The following is a 23,738-nucleotide window of genomic DNA, read 5'->3' on the forward strand; positions in this document are numbered from 1 at the left end:
ATGCAAATTTATGACAAGTTCTTATGGTTTCTAATTCCCCTGCAATAAACACATGCATGTACACAACCCTTACACACACAATCCACACACTACTGGCTTGCCTTAAAACAGAAATGCTTCCAGGCCTGGCTTGATGGTTCAGAGATCACTGTATTGTCACTAGCCTGACAATGTCCACTATGCATCTCAAGACGCTGAGAATGACTCACCTTGGCAACAAACTGCTTGTCCTTTTGGTCCAAATTAGCAGTAGGAGCCACATAGTCTCTCCATATTCTCAGCCTGCGTTCCTTGGCAAACCTGGCAACAAAAACAAGGATGCACATCATTCAGACAGAATAGGTCAGCAAATGGAACCCACCATCACCATGGGAGCAAAGAGTACAGCATCCTTCTAGATCTAACTCAGAGACACGACACCCAAGGGCAAGGCCACCGGTCAAACCAGAACAGAGTATGAAAGCAACAAGAAAGTGTACCGCAACTGGCATCCAAGACATACACGCCCCTGGCTGGCTGACCGGGATCTAGCTGTGCAGCCTTTCTAGCCCGGACAGTACAAGTCCACCTTGAATTAGCTCTTTAGCTTATCTAGCATCTCCTCTGTGACTAGTAAATGCCACGCACTGGAATGACAAACACAGAGCAACTGCTCTCAAGTGGGAAGAACACCCACATCCAAACAAACAAATGTATTTTTTTAAAAAGCATAGGCCTGCTCAATTTCCATTTGAATTTAAAAAAAGACTATCAGCTAACCAAATCACCTTTGTAGTACATCTGAAGAGTAAGAAAAGGGATAAAAATCCACTAGGAGTTCACTGACAAAAGTGCAAAAACTTGCTGGCAAAAATCTGTTTTATGGTACTAAAACCATCAGGCATTTTTTCAGTCAGGCTAAGAGAGGGAAATGGAATATGTGCAAAAATTTTTTAAAGCCAATGAACAGCTAGATTTACAAATAAGCTTTCTGTGTTTTGTAATGACAAGTCTTTACAAATAAACGGATACAGGTCAAAGGGAAAGGAATGATTATTTCTGAAAACAGTACTGCCACTTTTTAAAAGAAGCACTAAAAGGAGAAAAAGACAAAGTAGCATGTAGTAGCTGTAAAATACATAAAATACTTTGATAGAGATTTAACAATGCAAGCAAGTCAAATACAGCATGCAAAACAGCAGGCAAGTAATCACATATTATTGAAATATGATTTGCATTCCTTAGTCTAAACCTGTTTTTTAATGATGTGCCCTCTTAAAAATCCATAAAACCTACAGATGTTATAAAACATGTAGATACTACTGCCATTGTACTCACTTTCTTCAAAGAGAGGCAGGAACTTAATGCAAAAAAAAATTATCAACAAAAATTGTATTTAGAATGGATTTACAGGGTTTTCTGAAAACAAAAAAAAAAATTCTGAGCATCACAGAATAGAGGTATTTGGAAAGCTCTATTTGTAAGAGTATTTTATCTTTTGAATTTAGCTGTGGAACGTAAAGACTAAAAAAATTTTATAGAACCATGGTGTTTTTAAATCAGATACGCCATATCTAATGGCCCAGATTAAAATCTACTTTTATAAAAAGTTACAAGTATTTCTGCTTATAGGCAAAGAAGGATATAAAAGATCCAAGGGAAGAAAATTATGGTCATACAATTCATGTTCTTGCGTATCTCTGAGCTGTGTACCTCAAAGGCCAAAAATGTAAAGTTATCCAGACCATTATAATTCTATGATTCTGAAACAAGCCATACAACACACCTCGAGAGTGAATCATTGGCATCAGTGGTTGGTGGTGTTCTGCTGAAATGCACCCTGGGAGATGGTGGCCAGGACTTTCCCCAAATATCATCTCTATTCACCTACTCTTGCTACCTGCTTCATGGTCTTCCATTTACCCTGTCAAGTGAATGAAATTCACCTACGCCCAGAAATTCTTGACCTCAATACTTGAAACAGCCACCTAATCTTTGGAATATCGACTATTGTTTTCCTGGAAATAAGTTTCTTCTACATCTGCTTTAACCATGAGGCACCAAGCTGAAAACATGACAACAGTATCTCATAGTTGCATTAGCATTTTTAATTGACACGTGCTTCAATAAATGAGGGCATGAGGCTTCATAACAACACTGAACGGTCCTGTTTTAGGACCCACAGGCTCTATGTTTCCATCATACCCCTGGCTCCAGCCTGAGTGTTAGGTAGCAGCCAGTAAGTGACTGCATCATCTTCAAACGAGCCTCAAACTATTTCATTCCAAATGCCTAAAATCCAGAATTTAAGTGAGATGCTTGGACAAAAAGTGACCCAAAAACATTAAAGCAGCAAATGTGGTGAAGAACAATTTCTAAGTGAAAATCTAGGCCCTCAATGTACAGCAGTGAATCAGACAACTAAAGACTTATAAGTAAACCACTCCTCTGTAAGATCCTACCCTTTTGTGGAATTTCCTTAATCCATTACTGAAATGTAACAAATACTGACATAGAGATAGAGGAGAAAAGACCACTAGATTTCTTTCCCTAAAAATCCTAAATAAGATCCCTGGGCTAGAAGGCTTCCCTAACAGACCTTACCTCTCAGCTGCCCTCAGCTTTTCTGCTCCCCGAGTATAAACTGCAATCGACCAATCCACACAGCGTGCAAAACCTTCCTTCAGGAGGAGCTCTGTGATGTTGCCATTCTGAAAAACAAGGCACATGAGAAGGCAGGCATAAGAGAATCCATTTCTCTAGACTTCTGAAATTAACAGCCACAATTTATACTGCAGTTCACTGAAGAAGGAAGGAAGGAAGGAAGGAAGGAAGGAAGGAAGGAAGGAAGGAAAGGAGAGGGTAGAGTTTCTCTCATTAGGAAACCAGCCCCAAGATGAGACACCCCACTCTGCGGCCCCTCCTAACAGCCTTGGCTTCCCATCCCCACAACACCTAACACAGTAACTCTCACTTAACAGGAGTAAGATAAATGTTAGTGGCACTGAATGGAATTGACGTTTCAATAGCTCTTCTTGTGGGCAGAGGAGGATGTTAATCTTTAGTAGAGATTACACCTCATTATTTCCTTCCCTAAGATCAGCACTTACTCCCCTTTTCATAAGGAGAGAGCTGAAGAACAGGCTGAGGAAAGGAGTAACTTCAGCTACATTTTGCCCAATGAATTACAACTCCCATTCTACTGTGCCACAGAGCCATCTGGTAGGGCCTGGCGACAGCGAGTGCTCCAGAAGAAACAGACATGACCCTGGCACACTCCAAACCAAGTGTCCCAGCCTTCCACAACGGCCATCATGAAAGAATTCTCCAGCCAAAGAATAAGAGTAACAGGAGTTTATTCTGTACTGGACATAGGGAACAATAATGAAAATGCATTTACACTTGGGTGTTATAAAAAAAAAAGGTCATTTCCTTTCCGGGAGAAATCCACCTACCAAAGTCTATGCCCAGGTAGAACGGATAATCACAACTAAAATAACATAAAGAACCTATTTCCGACTCAAAAGCAGAGTTAGGAGGTAACTGGATTAGGCCTGGGGTACACAAAGTAATTTTTCCATAGAAAGGATTCCTCATCATAGTTCTTCCAATACTTTAAAAAGCTACCTTCTAGACCTACATATAAACCTCAGCAATCCTATTCCACACATTTCAGTGCCACTTCTCACCTGTGTGGCTGCCTCGCAACTTTCTCTTCTCAACATCAAGGACCAACACTTGAGGAAATGTCAAGAGCTCCTCTTCTTACGAACTCAAAAGTTGAGATCCACTTTCTAAAAGTGAGTAGTAGTTCAGCAGATTTGTCCAACTCTATCAGCTAACTAATATCTCCCTAGAAAATGTCTCAAAAATCAGATGATAATCCTGCCAAGATCTTTGAATGGCTCTTAAATACAGAGAAAAAGAAGAGAAGCAAACCACAGGCCATCAAACACCAAATGCACATCCCACCCCCCCACCCCCATCCAACCCCACACAGGCCAGTCTGCATGGGCACACTCACTGGATGAAGGATGGTACCCAGGATGTTTTGGTTGTGGCAGCTCTCCAGAATGATCTGAACATCTCTCTGAAGTAGTCGAGACTCGGTGAAAAATTTGGCCTCTGCAGCAAAAGGCTCTGGTGTTTCACTGCCATCTGCTTCCCGTCGAAAAGTTGGGCACTAAAGCAAAGGTAAAGTAGGTGGGTAGTACAGCCTAAATGTGAGTGCCAGGCACTCTCACCCCACACCAAACCAGCCAAAACCACAAACTCCACAAAGCTAAACCAGGTAAGGTCTCAAATCAGGCCTTATAACCCCTTTTTTAAAACATATTGGTAAAAGTGACTAGAAATAGATCTTCTCAGACTTCTTGGTAAGGCAAATAAACTCAGGTCACTATCATGAGGAAATTTAAAATTATAGTTGAAAATGACCCCTTGCCAAGAAAAGATTCATCAATGCCTAGTTTTAAATTCCTGATTTTTTAGAAATCAAAGATGGATACCCCACATTGAGACAAACCATTCTCAGCAAACATCAGAACCTCCCATATCTCTGGGTCTCAACAATCTCTCCACACAGCCCACTCCAAACAGACACTGAGTACTTTAAAATAGTTTTTTAAAAAAATCTTTAAAATAATTTTCTAATCTTATTTGATCTAATGAGAACAGTCCCACTGCAAAGCTTACAGTATACAGTACTCTAGTCAATGTTAATGGTCCATACTAGGAAGAGTCAATAAGTCCAAAATCCCAGAGTAGAAGAATCCACCTGTCACTGAACGCTTCTACAAACCCTATATCCACCCCATAGCCCAGTGTATGGTCTGACCTTGATCCCTGACAGCATGACCGTAACCAGGTAGTAATCTGGGAGGAGCAGGGCCCTGACCACACTGCCGTCCCGCACATGCTCGATGATAGCTGTGTGACAGAAAAAATAGCTTAAGTCATTAGCAAAAGTCATGCCAGGAATGAACAGTACCCAACCAAGCTGCATTTAACACAGTTCATCTCCCCAAAACCCTCAGAAAGCCTCCCTCTGAGAAGGGACAAAGCACTGGGAGATCACAAGTGTGCACACAACAGACTGTTCTACAAACTACTCCTGGGAATACAGATTAGACTGACTTCTCCATCTTCTGAACTTCCTGGGATCTCACGGCTCATCCCTGAGCTTTGTTATCCGTAAAGCTAGGATACTTATCTGAGTACCAGGTGCCAGCAAAAAAATAATGGGTCAGATCTGTTAATAATTTTACTCAGTCTGTAGTTAACCGGGTCTCAAAACTGGGCCAAGAACTATAGCGTGCGTGTGCGTGTGTGTGTGTGTGTGTGTGTATGTGTGTTTACATCTTTACAGAATATACATTTCAGGGATATTATTTAAGCGGCATCTTTTAGAAAACAGGAAGATCCCCAATGTGGAAAATTACCAGCAATTTACTACCCTGCACCAGCAAAGGACTAACTTCTGTCAAAATATACCTGATGTAACCTATGTAAACTGCATTCAAGTTACCTTCCAAAATACCATGGTGTTGTTGCACTCTTAACAATTCCTTTAGATACCAAGTAAAATAGTTTTGGTAAACCTCAAGAAACTTGAGAGCAAACAGAAATCACCCTGCATCATGTCGGTCTTTTCCCACTAGCCTCACCATTGACAGGCTTCTGATGGTGCGAGTCCACAAAGTGCCTTGGGTTCTCAATGGTGTACTTGAGGTCCCGAATAGTATGTGAACCGTTCCCCTCACTCCACATCCCTTTCTTAGCTGCCTTTGCTTGTTCCTCACATTCCGAAAGCCGGTTCTGCTCAGGACTAGGACGTGAAAAATAAACATGTGTGGGTTAGTGAGTTCACAACAAGAAGGAAAAAAAATCAGGCTCTTCTTTGAACTCTTTCTTCAGCATCTGCTCCCCTTGAAGATACCAAAGCACTCGTTTCAGATCTATGGCTGCAGACCCAAGCCTATAACCAGAAAATCACCATGAGTGCAATTTCCGGATTCCAGACTTGTTCCCTCAAACAACAGATTCGCTCATAAGAGCATTTAATGAGAAGATACAAAGAACACACATCTCGGTACTGCCACCATCAGTGATTACAAGAGAACAAGTTGGTGGCTCACAGGGAAGCCACTCCAGGGGGTACAGCTTCATTTAACCATCCCAGAATCAGGAACTGGAATCCAGGCAGAACTCAGCAGGACACAGCACAAAGAAAGGGACTAACAATCATCCTTACTGCTCTTGTCTACAGAACAGAGCTGGGGAATGCAGAGCAAATACTGTTATTATAGATGTCACCCCAAAACTACTTACACATTCAATAAGACCAGCTCAGCAAAAACAGTTTGAAAAACCTCCACTGTGAAAATGGAAGACTCCTTCTTCATGAAGCAAGAAACCAAATATATAGGAGAACAGCCAGAAAGCCAAAAGATAGACCAAAAAACAAAGTGCATGCTCTCGCTAGCTCGCTCTCTCTCTCTCTCTCTCACACACACACACACACACACACACACACACACACACGCGCACACACACACGAGATAAAGGAAACTGTGAACTGCAGGGCCTTTCCACAATCTCAATACCTTAATGGTGACATTAATGGCTACATGCATAAATTCAGTCTCCCACGTTGAGCAGTAGGGATACCGGAACAGGGATCCCTGACCTACAATTTCTCAAGCCGGAAGTCTTCAGTACTGTTGTATCCCCCTTCCCCCCAAAAAGGACAGTCACATCGTTGGGGACCCAAGATTGCAAACAGAATTCAATAAAAAATGTACTTCAGAGATAGAAAGAAGCAAACATAGAAACCGAGAAAAGGAGAATTTAAGTAAAGACAGCTTCAGAGAAAAAAAGATTGGGACTCCAGGGGAGATTTCTTTGTTGAGATGGTACAATATAGGTATGGGCTTCTTAAAAATTTTCATTCTAGTTGCAAACTGGATTCCTAAAAACTACTGCCAACAATAATCATGCCAACAGTCCTTAAGATATAACTTCAGCATGCTTCCAAAACACCACCTAAGACAAATGTTTTTATTCATTAAATTCCCACATGCTCACTCCCCAAGTATAGGCTCCAGCAAATGTTTTTCTGCAGTTAAAAAGGACCCTCAGAAGTGTATGGTTAAAGGGCTGGCCCCAAAGTTTATGAAGGCAGGAAGAATGCAAAAAGTACATTCTTGCCTTTGCTCATTCCCATCACTGGTACAGTTCATGCAAATATTTACCTAAGGCCTTTTATGCACCAACAACAGTCACATATAATATATCAAGGACTTAACGATTTAAACAGCATCTTTAACCTCCAAATTACTGATGTAACATATCACTTTTCAGAGACTAAAGTGTTAATTAAAGCCAGCTGCAATCCATCCTACTGCAAGCCAATACTGGTGAACTTGAACACGATACATGTACTATAAAGCTTACATAACTAACACTCATTTCCATTAAGTTCACACTGCCATTAGCTAAACAAATACAGTTTTACCTATTACTTAACCATCTACAGATCTACGGACCAAAACAGACTTATAAGGCTTTGGAAAGAGACAGAATTTTCCCTGATTTTAAAAACAGAACCATTGAGCCCTTATCAGTTACCCTTGCTTCTTCTAAGCAGCAGCTTTTTGCTTTGAATTCTATTTATTCACTTCACTTTATTTTTTATTGCACTTACTTCTTGTGCATGCTATATTGTATATTTATTTGTTTATTGGGTTATTGTCTGTCTCCCCATTAAAATGTTAGCAGAAGCTATCTCTGTTCATGGCTATATTCTCAGTGCCCAAAACACAGGCTGGCACACAGTAAGTGCTCAATAAATCTTTTGGGATGGATGGATAAATACTCTGTAACTGAAGGTCAGTGGTATAAGACATAGCCTATTGGCTCTTATGAATATAAATAATGGAAGTATCTTGTCTCAAAGCCTACTTTTAAAGGCGTTATACATGTCAAATGCCACTGTATGCCAGGGGATAGGAAAGAAAATGCAGCAAGCCACTGTAGAGCTGACTACCCACCCCACTTGAGTAACCCCAGCTCTCACAATGGAATAGAAGGGGACAGAAGAGTAATGAACACTTACTTATTAGCCCTCATGCCTTCTCTCCGGGTGGCCAAACCCTCCGCAACCAAAGACTCTGCAATGTTTTCCCCATTGGTATCTGAGGAGGAAAAAGGGAATTAAACACAAGATTCAAATCTCCCTCCAGCAGCAGCAGAGCTCAAATGGAACCACTTTAACCCTTAGCTCTTCAAGGAGAATGATGTTGCCAGAGAATTGGACAAGGAACCAATACAGTTCTGGGTTTTTCAGAAAACCTCTTCTCCTAAAATGTCTACTCTCAAAGACCCAAAGGTCTATAAATCTTCTTAGGACTTTGTTTCCAATTTTCCTGTGTATCTCCCAGGCAAAAGGCAATCTTGGGGACTGAAGGAAAACAAGGCATATACGGCAGCCCAGGAGAGTATAAAGAACGCTGACCTAAGGAGCAGAGGTCTGGGGCAGAATACAAATTCTGCCACTTGCTAGTTTAGACAAGGTCTCTCGGTATCTCAATTTATTCATCTATAAATAGGGAAGAGTACCTGCCACGTGGCTTTTTGTGAGAATTAAACCACAATGTCTGTAAATCTCTTAGCACAGTGCTCAGCACAACAGCAGGAATTAAAAACAAATCAAATGAGTCGTCACACCTGTACAATCATATGGCTTCGTTTAGGAATGTCTATCACGTTTTACACAGAAAGTCCAATTCCTCCCAGGATGCCCTATTATCTGCTCCAAGAGGACACCAAGACAAGCTACACCGTTTGTCAAAGACTTTCTCCTGCTCTGGGAGACACGGGGGCAGAGGTAATGTCTAGGTTTCTAATCTGTCATACAGCAGCAGGCAAGAAAAATGAAGTTAAACTTAAAACCCAATCTGATTAGGTTCTACCTGGGCACCTGAAACATTAATTGCATTTCCATGCTATTGAAAAAGGTTTCAGACTGTATATTCCCTTAAATCTCTGCTTGTCAGACAAAGTGATAAAGGAATCGCCACATAAAAATCTTTAATATGGCAGAGAACAAGGTCCCAGATAAACAAACACAGGAGTCTAGCTGATAGGTAATGTCAGCACAGAATAAAATTCTGTTGAGATTTATATTCGATACACTATATATCAACTTCTATAAGCACTAACAATATACACACCACCCCCAAACCCAGCCTAAATGCCTTGCCATTAGCATTGCCCAAATTTCTACAGAATCAAATTAAACCTCTTTTCCTACCAAGGAAAGTTCAGATGAATGATATTTCTACAAGGAATTCTCAGGTTCTGGAGCGCTTAGGTGACTCAGGCAGTCAAGCATCTGACTCTTGATTTCGGCTCAGGTCATGATCTCACAATTGAGATCAAGCCCTGCCATTAGGCTCTGTGATGCACCTGGACCCTGCTTAAGATTCTCTTTCTCCTTCTCCCTCTGCCCCTCCACCCGCCCCCCTCAAAAAAAAAAAAAAGAATTCTCAGCTTCTGAGGCTGAGCACGGATCATAAGAACCTTTCCACTGAGGTTACTGTTGAAGCCAGACACAGACACACAGAACTATCTGACATTAGCAAGTATTGCACTGGTTATTTCAAAGCAACAAGAATCCCAAAGAGCAAAAAGTCAAAAGGAAGGGTTTTTAAGGGTTTAACAATTAAAGGAAAAGTTGAGGGGTGCCTGGGTGGCTTAGTCGGTTAAGTGTCCAACTCTCAGTTTCCACGCAGGCCACAATCTCATGGTTCATGAGATTAAGCACCACATTGGGCTCCAGGCTGACGGCACGAACCTACTTGGGATTCTCTCTCTCCCTCTCTCTCTACCCTTCCCCCCAATCACGCACACACGCTCTCTCTCAAAATAAATAAACTTGAAAAGAAAGAAAGAAAGAAAGAAAGAAAGAAAGAAAGAAAGAAAGAAAGAAAGAAAGAAAGAGTTGAGAAGTAAGGTGCCAAGAGGTCAGAGGGGTGGAAAGCATGAAAAAGCCCAGGTACAAACAAGATGTGTGGTCATAAAGCCAGCCAATTAGTTGCACACCAAACAGCTTTCAGTTTCCTGGCACAGAGCACGATGGAACGGCTGTTGGCTGACCCACTTCTAAAAAGTGAGTTCTGATTGCTCCTTCAAAAGGGAGAAAAATACATTTCCCTGGGCTGGACTCCCAAAGGAAGCAACAAAACATGGTGGATAGAATACTGAAATGGGGAATTTGTAGGCCAAGGATCTGACTTTTGCTTATTACTTATCAAATTATAAAACTGATCAAGTCACAATTGGGACGATATTCTGAGCAAGTGGACTGTATTTTCTCCAAATGTCAGAGGACTAATCTTTTTTTTTTTTTTCCCAGTAAGTTCTAAATCAACCACAAATTCCCAAATTCTACCATTCTTCCACGACATAAAAAGAAGTGAGTAGGGCGCCTGGCTGGCTCAGTTGGTTGAGGATCCAACTCTGGATTTTGGCTCAGGTCATGAGCCCAGGGTTGTGGGATCGAGTCCTATGTTGGGCTGTGCACAAGCATACAGCATGCTTAAGATTCTCTCCCTCCCCCCCTCCCTTCCTCTGCCACTCCTTCAAGCACACACAGGCACAAACACACTCTCGAAATTAAAAATAAAGAGTAAAACTTAAAAAATTAAAAAGGAGGGGCGCCTGGGTGGCTCAGTTGGTTAAGTGTCCAACTTTAGCTCAGGTCATGATCTCAAGGTTCATGGGTTCCAGCCCCGCATCAAGCTCTGGGTTGACAGCTCAGTCCCTGGATCCTGCTTCAGATTCTGTGTCTCCCTCTCTCTCTGCCCCTCCCCTGCTCGCACACTCTCTCTTTCTCAAAAATAAATTAAAACATTTAAGAAAATCAAAATAAATAAATAAATAAACATTAAAAAATTTAAAGGGAGAAACCATGAAATAGGATACACATAAGGATACTAATTATCTAAGCCACTGTTCCTTTCATTACAAATGGCATTGAGATTTCATTACATTTCATTACAAATGGCATTGAGATAAAAGAGTTGAGTGAAAATATTAAACTTTAAGTCATTTAAACCTTTAAAACTGAAAGATGTAAGTAATTCCAAACATTCTTTCAGTACATATTTATTGATCACCTCCCATGTACCAGGTTTTATTTTAAACACTAGTACATTAGCATGCTACAGTATATCCAGTTTATAATTTGGGTCAGTTTTAAAAATAAACTTTCTAAAAACAAAGACTTTAAATGTCAATTTCCCTCAACATAAATACTTAGGCCATTTTAGCTGAAGGCTGAGTTTACTTAAAAGAACTCTTAAAGGTGGTCCCTACAGAAATTACCTATGCCTGACATTTTCGGTAGTTTCAGTGAGGTCTCTGGCAGGGCGACAGAAGACTGACCAGCTGTTGTGGAATTGCAATTTTTTAGGTGATAAAATCCTTGAGTGATTGCATTTTGAAGACCGTGCACTTCTGTCTTCCGTTCTTTCTAACTGGTAGCCATCCAACAATAACGCTTAAGTGTTTTATATCCTACTACGTTATTTGAATTTTGGGTAAAAAGCAAATTTGTATCTTTCTGAAAAGATGACTAATCCTACAGTTTCCCATGCAATCGAGAAGCAGGTAGCCATCTGTCTGGGAGGGTGAAAAGGGTGTTTGTCTGCTGGGTAAATCAAACAAGACAACTTCATGGTCATCCCTAACTCACTTTTCTAAGACCTCTACGCTTAGAATCTTAAGAGGATGCTGTTAGCCATGCCACATACCCTCTTTACTTATTTCCAACTACTTGCTACCCAAGTCAAAAGATTATCTAAAGCAGCTCAGTAGGAAGGTTACTACATCAAAGAATCACAGAATTGGGGAGCCTCGGTGGCTCAGTCGGTTGGGCGTCTGACTTTGGCTCAGGTCATGCTCTCACAGTTCATGGTTCGAGCCTTGTGTCGGGCTCTGTGCTGACAGCTCAGAGCCCGGAGCCTGCTTCCAATTCTGTCTCCCCCTCTCTCTGGCCCTCCCCCACTCACAGTCTGTGTCACTCTCTCTCTCAAACATAAATAAACAATTAAAAAAATTAAAGAAAAAAAAAAAGAATCACAGAACTTAATCAAAGATTATAAAAAAACAAAACAAAACAAAACCCTATCTGCTCCCAAAATGGCTGCTTTATGGAGAATATCGTACCAATCAATCCTTTCAATGTCCGATTTCTGTTCAAACTCCATTCCACAATCATACTCTCCTCTCCCTCTACCTAATCCAAAAAAGATCAGAACACCTAATGTCCCATGAGCCATCTGGCCCAGTGAAACAAGAGGTATATGTGCGCCCACGCACATACACTGAGTACATACTCTGCTGTTTTGCATATACTATCTGTTTTACAACTGTTTTACATACACTATCTCTTTCAACTCTCTCAATAGCTTACAGATGAAACTAGAACTTACAAAGGTTAAGATTTAAGTAAGGGTACACGGAAACAGAAGCCAGAATTCTTTTTTTTATTTTTTTTTTTTATGTTTATTTATTTTTTAGAGAGACAGAGTGTGAGCAGGGGAGGGGCAGAGAGAGAGGAACACACAGAATCCAAAGCAGGCTCCAGGCTCTGAACTGCCTGCCGGCAAAGAGCCCGACGTGGGGCTCGAACCCTCAAACTGCGATATCATGACCTGAGCTGAAGTCAGATGCCTAACCCACTGAGCCACCCAGGCACCCCAACAGAAGCCAGAATTCTAACCCACATCTACAAAACTCCAAAGCCTGTGTTCTTTCCATTTCATTACAAACCAAGTGGCTTGCAAAATCCCACAAGCCCCAAACAACTCTTCCTTTCTTAAAAAGCCCCAGGAGAAGAAAAGCCACAAGACAGATAAAGGAAATAGAAGATGCAATAGGAAATCTATAGGAATTCAATTAGCACTATGACCTAGAAGCACAGAGCCACGGAGTTCCACAGGCTGATGGCTAATATAAGGAAGAATGCTATGGTGTAGTACACACATTTAAACCAGGCCAGGAAACCAGACACAGGAGTAAACAAGGAGCAGGAATCAGGAGCAATCCCCTGCACCTTTGCACCATGACCTCTGATACTCAAAGGACTTTCAATTACACCTACAGCCAACTGTCCTAGAACTCCCGCCACCAGAACTCACACTGGCCTTCCACCAGATAAAATCAGATCTTTGGAGAAACTTTAGACATAGATAGAAAGGAGTCCTTTTCTCCTTGCTAACTCACCTTTTCCAAGGTAGATCATGCCATACTCTCGCCCCTGGGGAGTCTTGTTTTCTATTGTGAAACAGACTTCCTTCCCAATCAGCTTCTTCCGAAGGAACTCTCGGGCAGGAAATGCCCAGGGCTGAAAGACAAAACAAATGTGTCACGTAAGAACTGCCTAGCTCCCGACTATAATCAGCATTCAAGCAACTTCATTCCTTCAATACCCTGGCCCTATGCTAAGCCCTGAGGGGAATATAAAAATGAAATGCACACAACACAGATTGCACACTTAGGGGGCTCATAAAAAAGGAGAATCTAGCAGTTGACTTAACTAGCACAGGCCCTGAAAACAGGCCTCACAGCTTCCCAGATATTGGCAGTAGTACTTTCTCCTCCACCACTTTCTATTCAGATCTATAGTTTACTTCATGAATAATAATTGCCAATAATTTTACAGCACTTGCCATGAGCCAGCCACTACTCTAAATGCTTTGTATTTATCAGCCCACTCCTGAATGGGAAGTCCAGGCCTCAGGAACTCACCTAGTCAAAGGGAAAACATAAAGAACAACCACCTCCATTTGTTTGTCTCTTTCCAGTTTGCAAAGTGCTTTCACAAATTATTAAACTAGCCTGAAAGCAGCTAAAGGCACTGTCAGAGTAAGTGCAAGGTTCTAGTGCTCCTATTTCCCAGAGTGAGTATCCTGCTCAAGAAACAGCTTTGCTGGCGCACCTGGGTGGTTCGGTCGGTTAAGCATTCGACTTCAGCTCAGATCATGATCCCACAGTACGTGGTTTCGGGCCCCATGTTGGGCTCTGTGCTGACGGCCCAGAGCCTGGAGCCTGCTTCAGATTCTGTGTCTCTCTGTCTCTCTGCCACCTCCCCTGCTCACGCTCTGTCTCTATCTCTCTAAAATAAACATTAAAAAAACTTAAAAAAAAAAAGAAGAAGAAAGAGCCTTGCTTATACCCAATCCCCCTACCTTTTTTAAGAACAACAGAGTTGAGAAGGGCAAGATCTATTCTCCCCAAAATGTCTCCTTTTCCTGCTGTAGTCTGAGGCTGTGCCCGTGGGACCCAGGTCCCACAACCTTAGGGAAGACACCAGTAACACGCCCTGGTAAGGGGTCATCTTGACAACTGTGGTTCTTTCCTGTCACCCATCTAAGGCTCTGACACAGGAGGTGAGCCACATATCCACATAATGCCAAGGAGTCTCCATGTGACCTCCAGATCCCCACCCCATCACTTCTAGGATGGTACAAGGGAGATGTCTCCTCTGAAGCAGTCCTGTGTCAGCAGCCACCTGCACTTGAATTTACAGTCTAGACCTAGCTCAGTGCCCCCAAGTTCCCTCAGAACAGAAATGAGGAAGGAGGGCGTATGAGTTCAAGGAATATATGATCTGCAGGAGCTCACGTGCAGGAAAAATGCAAAGTACAAAAAGGAAAAGTGTATACAACATGCGTACGCTGCCTGTTACAATCGCCTGGAGCCACAGGGCTGGGGCTACACATAGTAAAGGCAAACAGTACATGACTGGCCTGGGAAGGAAGCCTCTGCTAACCTTTTCAGGCCATTAAGATTATTCCATGGAGTTATCCAACAAGCTTTTCTAAAAGAAAACGCCCATATGACTTCCCAGAAACCAGAAGTCAATCAAAAGATGGCAGTTCACCAACCCGCCGGACTGGTGTTCACAAAACTAGTACTGTTGTATAACATCAGTTCTGAACGCTTCTAGGAAGAACTGATCCTGTGTAAGTGCTCTCAAAGACAGAAAAACAAGCTTATCCTCACTCATCTAATGCTCTCTCCTCAAAGCACCCAAGAGCAAAAGAGCCAATTACTCAATGGTCATAGAAAGTTCACCGCATTTTCATGTCCCATCTCTACCCCCTTAAAATGAAAACAGCCACCTGTCACCAAAAAGAGTCTTATAATTGAAAAATGAGCCCAATTATCAGCCACATCACAAAAACAGTACTGAATAAACTAGCACAGCGTCCTCCATTTTTATTACCTTAGTGATCCACTTAAAAAACATCCTCGGCTACAGGTCTGATGTTCAGGATTCAGTTTTGAGTAGCACGCTAATAAATATCTAAAATTCAGTAATACACGCTTTGCCTAAAACTTGGATAAGCTCTGACAAAACAAGTAATCTTAAAGGAACTTGATTAAAAATTCCTTTATCACGGGTCAGTTCACAAGGAACTATGTAGCACCTATGAGGAAACCTCCAATTTCTACCAACTAAACAAAATTACTAACAGATTTTAAGACTTGCTGAAGGAGCACCCTTTTCTTAGGACCTCATGTTTTACAGTTGGTCAGTCACTAGGCAATAAGAGAAAGCCATACTCTAGGTCTTGGAAAGGACATATACTTAATCCTATAAGAAAACTAATTTAATTTCTGTAATCTTGCTTTCTTAAACCAGCCTTCTCAAGTTGTGTTCCATCTAGGGTTGGGCAAATTCACTAACTGCACAACACTAGCTATGAAGAGAGGCAACAGGGACCCATGAGAGCTACTGATCAAACCACTCCTCACAAGGGCAACAGAGCATTCCAGGACAAATCTTTGTGCAAGTGTCCATACAGAGGACAGCCTGCAGACGGCTGTCTGCTAGAGAGGGCTATCCCAACACAGCCTCCCAGAACAACTCTAGGAACAAGAATGGGAAAGTTGCCCAAAGCATTTATCAAGGAAGCTCCAGAATGGCCTAATAGGAAGAACAGCTGTGGTCCTTTCATGATGTCTCAGAGCTCAATCTAAGAAGCAAATGGCTAGTAAGCAGTTGAGACTCAAAATTCCCTTTTTCCTTTAGAATGCCCAACGGCTGGCAATCTAGCAGCTTGCACTCTGCTCCCTGCCTCAAGCAATGTCTGAGGTCTACCACGATGAAATAAGTTTTTTAATTCCCATCTTTTCTTCGAACCAGATGGACTGCTGAATTACTGTGAGAGTGTAAATCCTTAAAACTAGCTACTTTTGGCCATGGCCCAGTGCTCAATACGTCTTGTCCCACCTTCTTATCACCCCACCCACTGTGTATGTAACTAATGTGTATGTAACTAATCCCTCAAGGCCCCACGACCCTACCACCCTAATTCAATTCTCAAAAGGCCCACTGAAAGCAGGACTGTTAACACTCATTTCTGTATTTCTCCTGAAACCAACACAGAGCTTCACACATAACAGAACTCAATAAATCTGTGGGAAATAAGTATGTAATTCCCACAATGCCCATCAATGCAGTATCTAGGCTGCCTAGAGTAGCTAGGCAACACTGGAGATTAGCCTGCAACAGGGCAGAGAGGCCTGGGAACATACAGTGGAGCCGCTTTTACTGCCACACGGCTTGGGAGAGCTGAGCCTCTTTGAAAGAAGAGATGATGAGGGAAGTATGATGTGGGAAGGCAGAGAATAATCAACTAAATGATATTTGGGACAGTGATACAAAGGGAAGCAAATGAGCAATACCATCCTGGACTCTACCTGAATGTGAAAAAAAATGGACAACCTGCTCCAAAACAGCAAAAAGCCAGAAAGAAAGGGCACTGCCACATTCCACAATCCACTGATCCCCCAAAGGAAACGCTCAGGTTTTTTACCCTCATTGTTCACATGTTGATTCACTGTGTATCAGTTTTGTGTTGGGCACTGACTGGGCACAAGAAGAGAGATGAAAGATAAGGTCCTTCCCCTAGAGAACTTACAGTGTTGTAGAGAAAGACATATAAGCAAGGAATGAATGTGAGAATAATATCTAGCAAGGGAATAAATGAAACTTTGTTTCAAAAAGATCTGGGAGCATATAGAGAAAGGGTTAGAGGGGAGGAGACTGAAGGCAGAAGCACCATTATTTCAGCATTCCGAGCACACTATCAGAGTGAAACAAAGAACAATAGGAGTAGTAATGAAGTTTCAAGGATGCAGAAGAGAGATCTTAAAGGAGGCAGACTCTCCAGGTCTTGATAAAGGCCTGGACGTCACAGGGCAAGGGGACAGCAAGGGAAATCAGGTTTCTGATTTGGGTTATCAGTGGGCATCACTGGTCCCTTGAGCCAGAGCAGCTTCAAAAGCACAGTAAGGGGAGAAAACCAGATCACAGCAGGGAAAAGAGAGACTAGATTATCAGGACAGAGAAGAAGTGACTGTGGCTAAGAAAGGGTGAAATCTGTAGCCATCAAATACTTCATGTCTCAGGGACCTTTGAAGAGTTACCAGGAGAAACTTAGTGAGACAGGGTTGCTCTGGAAGAGGGGGAAGAAAAAAAAAAAAAAAGCACCACACTGTATAAATACATGAAGCTATAATAAGGGCTGGGATCAGATCACGGAGTATTCTCTCAGCTAGAAGAGTTCCTGTAAGATTTTATTGTACTGTTACATAGGATACAGTTAAAATATTTTAGAACAAGTTCCAACTGGCCTTGTGTTTCTCTGCCCTAGATTCCCATCCACGAAACAGGAAATTAAAACCCAACCCTTCTTTCTTAGAGACTACATTGCTTCTTTCTTCTGGGGCAATGAACTTGATCAGCCCTAGCCAGCCAGGGTCAACTCTTCTCCTCACAGGAGCACTCAAGCTGTTACACAACACACAATTGAAAGGTAAAGAACTATTGAAAATGCTGGTCAAGAAAAGCACTTATAGCATGCAAAATTTGAAAAGTGCTATGAGAGAATTAATCTTCAGGGATTAAGTCTAACAGTACTAGGAGTATTTATAACAAATTAACAAATAGCAGTAGAGATTACAAGTAACATTCATCAAGTACATTATAGACATGTGCTAAGTGCTTCACGTGATCTTGTTTAAGTCTCCCAAACAATGTCTACACTATCACTATTCCCAACAGTTGTGGTCACTGATGGAGGACCAATGAAAAAGAATTTCTTTGATCTACTTTGTCATTATCCCAAGAATCTAACTGGATTACTGTTGACAGCAGAACTATGGGTAAGTTGTCTCTATCACTATTTTCTATAATATTGCTTCACTATTGTAATTCAAACAAAATGCCCCTTTTATTATAGATTCTTTAAAACACATGTTTTCCTTAAACAGAAGATCCACCATGAACTGCCTTTTTTTCTTTACTTTCACGTCAGGAAACAGCAGAGGAAAGCTGAGCTACCAAACTTGCCCAACATCATCAAGTTGGGGAAAGGACAAGTAATTAGAACCCAGAAATTTCACTTCTAATGATAGCCAAAGCACTACTTAAGAAGAGACAAGAACTGAGGTTTCAAAGTATAGGAGCCAAGAAGACTAGACCATACCAAATTTGGACTCACAGCAGCTACTAGGAGATGGAAGAACTCAAGGAGTTCAAGATAGACCACAGACAGAGGTAGAGTGATAGGGCAAAGGAGGGGAAGGCAGGACAAGCTCGTAAGTCTCTCAAATCGCCATAACACAATGGTTCTTGACTACTGAGCCATAAGCTACCTTGAGAAACCAATTAAAAACTCCCTCCCTTGGGGCACCTGGGTGGCTCAGTCGGTTAAGCGTCCAACTTCAGATCAGGTCATGATCTCACGGTTCATGGGTTTGAGCCCCACCTCGGGCTCTGTGCTGACAGCTCAGAGCCTGGAGCCTGCTTCGGATTCTTTGTCTCCCCCTCTCTCTACTCCTCCCCCACTCACGCCCTGTCTCTCTCACTCAAAAATGAATGTTAAAAAATAAAAAATAAATGAAAAAACTCCCTCCCTTAACAATGCATGTTTACACAAAACTTTGCAAACAATTTCAAGGGGTTCACAGATGGATCCAAGATTAGGAATCTGTAATAAAGCACAGGCATTCAATACACTCCCATTTATGGAAGTGAGAATGTCTGCTTGGACAGGCAATAATGTATCTCTGGAAGGAGACACAAGACACTAATGACATCAGTAGTCCCTGGAGAGAACTGGATTTTTCACTCCATATCCTTCTGAATTTTGAACGTGAATGAAGAATTCAAACACAAATTAATAAAAGAATGCTGCCATAACCAACGGCAGCCTCCAATGGCTGAGAGACTACCTAGGAAATGTTCCAACCTATGTCCCATGAGAAGGAGTGACAATGCCGACAAGCGTGCAGAGGTGGGAAGCCTATGGGAAAAGGCAGGAAAGGCAGGAGAGACAGGCTGGGCCAGGGATTCACTGCTAGCGGTGTTGAGTGTGTGAACTCTGCCAGCCACACGGGTGCGTCCAGAGTCATCGTTCCTGTGACACAAAAATACTCAAAATACACAGGAAAACAAAGAGTACAAATGTGCATCGGTCAAAGACATTAGGCTAGAACCCGGGTCCGCAGCCTCAGGGAAGCCTCTGGAAGCACCCACCTCATCCGGTGTATCTTTTGCATCAGGCTGTGTGGCAGCTGCCCGGCGGGCAAGATTTCCAGCTCGAATGTTGCTAAGGTTGATCTGCCTCTCAGGAGGAGGCCCTCCACGGGGCTGTCCACGGACAATGATAGCACACCCTGAGAGGACCTACGGAGGGGGAGAAAAAGAGAAAATTAGTGGTCTAGAGGTAATCTCACCATAATGTAAGGTGTTCCCTCACCGTATCCCCAACATACTTGGCACCTTGGAGGCATTCAAATAAACGAATGGGATTGTTCTTAATTTCATTATGAGAAACACCCACAGGAAACGCTGGGCTACATTCTGAAATGACAGACCCAGAAATAGTAGTAGGAATTAAACAAACAACAGAAAAGTCATAAAAGAAATAGACTGTTCAGGATAAAGGGCATGTGAGACATGGAGATGAAGGACCTCTGAAATTTCATGCCAGCAAGCACCACCACCCATGCTCTTTTCAATTATTAAGAAGTTAATGTCTCCACCCACACATCCCATTTAGGAGGGAAGCAAGCAACGGAAGGCCTAAGAAAAGGGGAAGCTGAAGGAAGAAGCCCCTACACTCCACCCACAAGAGGCCAAGTACACCCAATGCTGCACGTCCCTTGCGGACAGCACTCAGTCTAGGCCAAGGGAGACACACAAAGTGATCCAGAAAATCCACGCTCTCTAGGATTAAAACCTTCTAGCTCTAAGAGGCACCTTATAGCTCCCAAGCACAGTAGCTCCTTTTATCTCTCTAATCAAAGGCATCAGGCATAGAACCCACTTGCAAAAGAGCTCTGAAGCTCACTAGGATTTAACTTAAAATATCTGCAGGGGAGAAGGGAGGATCTCAAGTGGGAGAACAGAAGAAAAGGCGTATAGAAAAAAATGACAAACGTCACCCAAGCTATTCAAGTTGTCTTTGCTCAGCAAGACACAATTTAATGAACAGATGGACTGGAGCACTGGCTTCACTAGATCTAAAAGACTCCCAATCTCACGCTTCAGAACAAGGAATAGGTGCTGAAAAATTAGTGATAGGCTGGCGAGATCTGCCAACATAGAGCCCTTCGGTACACAGCACCGCAGAGTTCTCCATAAAGGAACGATGCTTGGAAAGGAAGCCACCCCTATGTACGTTTGCTTAGCTGACATTTCTCCCTCACCTCTCCACTTTAATTAATTCTTTAAATTATGAAATATTAATATAAATACAGAAGCACATTTAAGCACCTATGTACACTTAAAAAAATGAGCAAACTGAATAACCACCACCCAAGTGAAGAACTAGAACATGCTAGAACCTAAGCTCCCTTCTGTGCCCTACTCTACTTGTAGCCCCTTCCCCGCCGCCATTATGACCACCCCTCCCTTACTTTCCTGTACAGTTTTACCATCTAGGTATACATCTCTACACAATGTAGCTTCATTTTTCCTATTTCCGAACTCTCTCTAAAGTGAGTCTACTGTGTGTGCCCATATGTCACTTGCTTCTTTTGCCCTTTGTTTTTTGTTTCTGTTTTGGGTTTTTGTTGATGTTGTTTTGGTGAAACTCATACATGTTGATGTAAAACACCTGTTTATTAACTTTCATGGCTATATATTTCATTGTATGAATAGAACATATTTATCCGATCTACCTTCTTACAGAAACTCTGTCCAACAAATATACACATTCCAATTAAAAAAAAATAGCGTTCTGATGAATGCCTCAGTATCACCAATACCTGAAGCACATACCTTGGTCTAAATGGCTCTTCCTTGGCTATACCAGGACACATATAATAAATGATGGTCTTCTTTATATATGGCAAGTCCTGCTCTTCATTTATATCCTTTCTGATCAAGTGTCACCAGTCACCAGCAATTAAACTCTATAGCTTCCAACCAGACAGCCTTTCTAACTGCCTCTCCTGAGAACCCATGCCCTGGGCATCATCCCTGGGAACTGACACTCTAAAAAAGACAAGCTCTCAAAGTGAAGCCAGGAAAGAACAGGTATCCTAGAGCACAGGATGTCTGGGGTTCCTGAAATGAGAAGCACCAAAGGAAGTAAAGGAAAAGAGTCTGCATCTGATTCATTTATAGTCAATTCGTCATAATCAGGAGAACAGCACATTGCAGAGTACCTGTACTTGAAATCACTGACGCACAAATTCCAAATGGGGCTGAGGAGAGCCAAACTACATCCAGCATACAAACCAGAGCATCTGTCCCCAATGCCTGCACCTCAGTTTTAGTCAACTTTTCACAAAAAGTAATAAAGTACTCCCAGGAGACCTAGTGCTTCTCAGTAAGCCCAGCTGGAAAAGCTAAGGCCCACGTATAAGAAAACCCACCTTGGTTGATCAAGGTTAAACCCTGATGAGTGAGCAATGACCCACGCTAGGAAAAAAAAAAAAGTCCTGATTTCTCAAGTCTGACCAAAAACCAAACAAAATAAAAAAATAAAAAAATAAAAGCAACAAAACAAACACACACCACACTGAAAAGCTCAAGAACAGAATGACTGATGAAAAGAACCCTCCTTTGTCCCCTAAATATCAGAAAGGTGCTATCTCTAATGCCTCTACTGAATAACCTAGGTCCCTGGGAGACAATAGGTCTATAACTATTACCCTGGCAAACAACTTGTGCATAGGAATTTTGCAAAACTTCCTTTGTACCTCTTCCTCTCTCCCTGAATGCTATTCTGAAGACTGCTGTCAGAACATCTCTGCATTATTGCACCAAATATGCCATTCAGACAATAGTCAATGCTTGGATTAATACTAGAGAGAGAAGACTTTTACTTTACAGGTTGCTTGACACCTTTTATACTACTGAGTATACAAATTCAAGCAGCAGGCACCAATTCAACCTCCTAAGCAACAAGAATAGATATTCATCGTGGGAGACATTGCCATTCCTATCCCCCCAAGAGGAAAAGGCTGACACGTGTACATCTCTCCAGTAAAACTTGCTCCCCCACATTTAGGCATGGCCTTGGTAGAAAAGTAGGAAAAGACCATCTGCAGACCATTAAGAAAGAAGAGACCTATCTATAAGAGAGGAACTAGTTTCCTTCCTACTATTTATAGAACTGAAATAGTTCAACACACACTGCACCTCCTTCTTGCTACCTCCATTTCTCCTTCTAAGAATTGTTAAATTCCTTTCACCTGCCTCATTTGCCAAGTCTTTACTCAACTTCTTCCTCAATAAAAATATATTAATGGCCTTCTCTTATCCAACGTTCTTCACCAAATAAAGCCAAGGAGAAGTAGCTCCATTGGAAAAAAATTTAAAAAGACCAAGGTTTATATATCAAATTTAAACTGTATCTCCTATAGCACCAAAACAAGTCATTTTTTCCTCTGTGAAAGACCTGACATCTAAGCAGATTTTTTAAATTTTATTCATTGACTGATTCATTTATTCATTGGTTAATTCAATGCAAATATGAGTGCCTACTATGTGCCAGGTATCGTTCCAGGCTAGTGGCATACTCAGTGAAATATAACAGACCAAAAAATCTTCTCTTAGAGAGCGGACATCCTAGTAGGGGGAGACAAACAATAAACATAACAAGTAAATAAAATACATTGTTAGTTTATCAGAATTTTAATTTCAGAAGAATAAGGTTAAGATTGAGAGGAAACTGTCACGGATAATTGTTCTGCCAAAGCTGTACTGATTCACGTTGCAAACTTTCATGGATGCAGTAATTATCCTTAATTGCTAATTTATAGGGCATAGAAAGCCAGTCATATGGTAACTGCTTTATCCAATTATATTAATAAAATGACATATTCTAGAAAAATGATCTTAGCCCTACCTGATACAGCAGGAGGTTTGTGAAAACAGCTGTCACAATGAATCAGTTTGACTGAGATAATGGATTAGACATTTCTCGGCTCTGCCAATAAAGGCTGCAAAGGGACGTGGTGTGATTCAGAGGACCTGGCTTCAGGGCATAAGTTGGACGGTGACAAAGGCTAAGACAAGCCAGCTGAGAAGGAAAATGGGAACTCAAACTGTTCACACCCACATACAGGTTTATTGGGAGAGTTACCTAAAGTCAAACGCTTTATGGGCAGCCACTAACATGTTGCCCAGCAACAGAACACCACATTAAATCTTCACTAGACCC

General features: G+C 41.8%; 1 protein-coding gene across 1 annotated transcript in view; it reads right to left on the minus strand.

The window, feature by feature from the left end:
- SND1 (staphylococcal nuclease and tudor domain containing 1) overlaps window positions 1-23,738 on the minus strand; it is a 426,619-nt gene that overhangs the window by 377,402 nt on the left and 25,479 nt on the right. The window contains exons 2-9 of the mRNA XM_025929258.2: window positions 19,598-19,747; window positions 13,270-13,390; window positions 8,096-8,174; window positions 5,646-5,806; window positions 4,817-4,908; window positions 4,004-4,162; window positions 2,584-2,690; window positions 210-300 (exon numbers count right to left, since the gene is read on the minus strand). Of these exons, the coding sequence (XP_025785043.1) occupies window positions 210-300; window positions 2,584-2,690; window positions 4,004-4,162; window positions 4,817-4,908; window positions 5,646-5,806; window positions 8,096-8,174; window positions 13,270-13,390; window positions 19,598-19,747 (960 nt within the window). The remainder of the gene's footprint in view (window positions 1-209; window positions 301-2,583; window positions 2,691-4,003; window positions 4,163-4,816; window positions 4,909-5,645; window positions 5,807-8,095; window positions 8,175-13,269; window positions 13,391-19,597; window positions 19,748-23,738) is intronic.

The sequence above is a fragment of the Puma concolor genome, chromosome A2 (assembly GCF_028749965.1).
Source record: "Puma concolor isolate L17-30 chromosome A2, mPumCon1.1.hap2, whole genome shotgun sequence".
Classification (NCBI taxonomy): domain Eukaryota; kingdom Metazoa; phylum Chordata; class Mammalia; order Carnivora; family Felidae; genus Puma; species Puma concolor.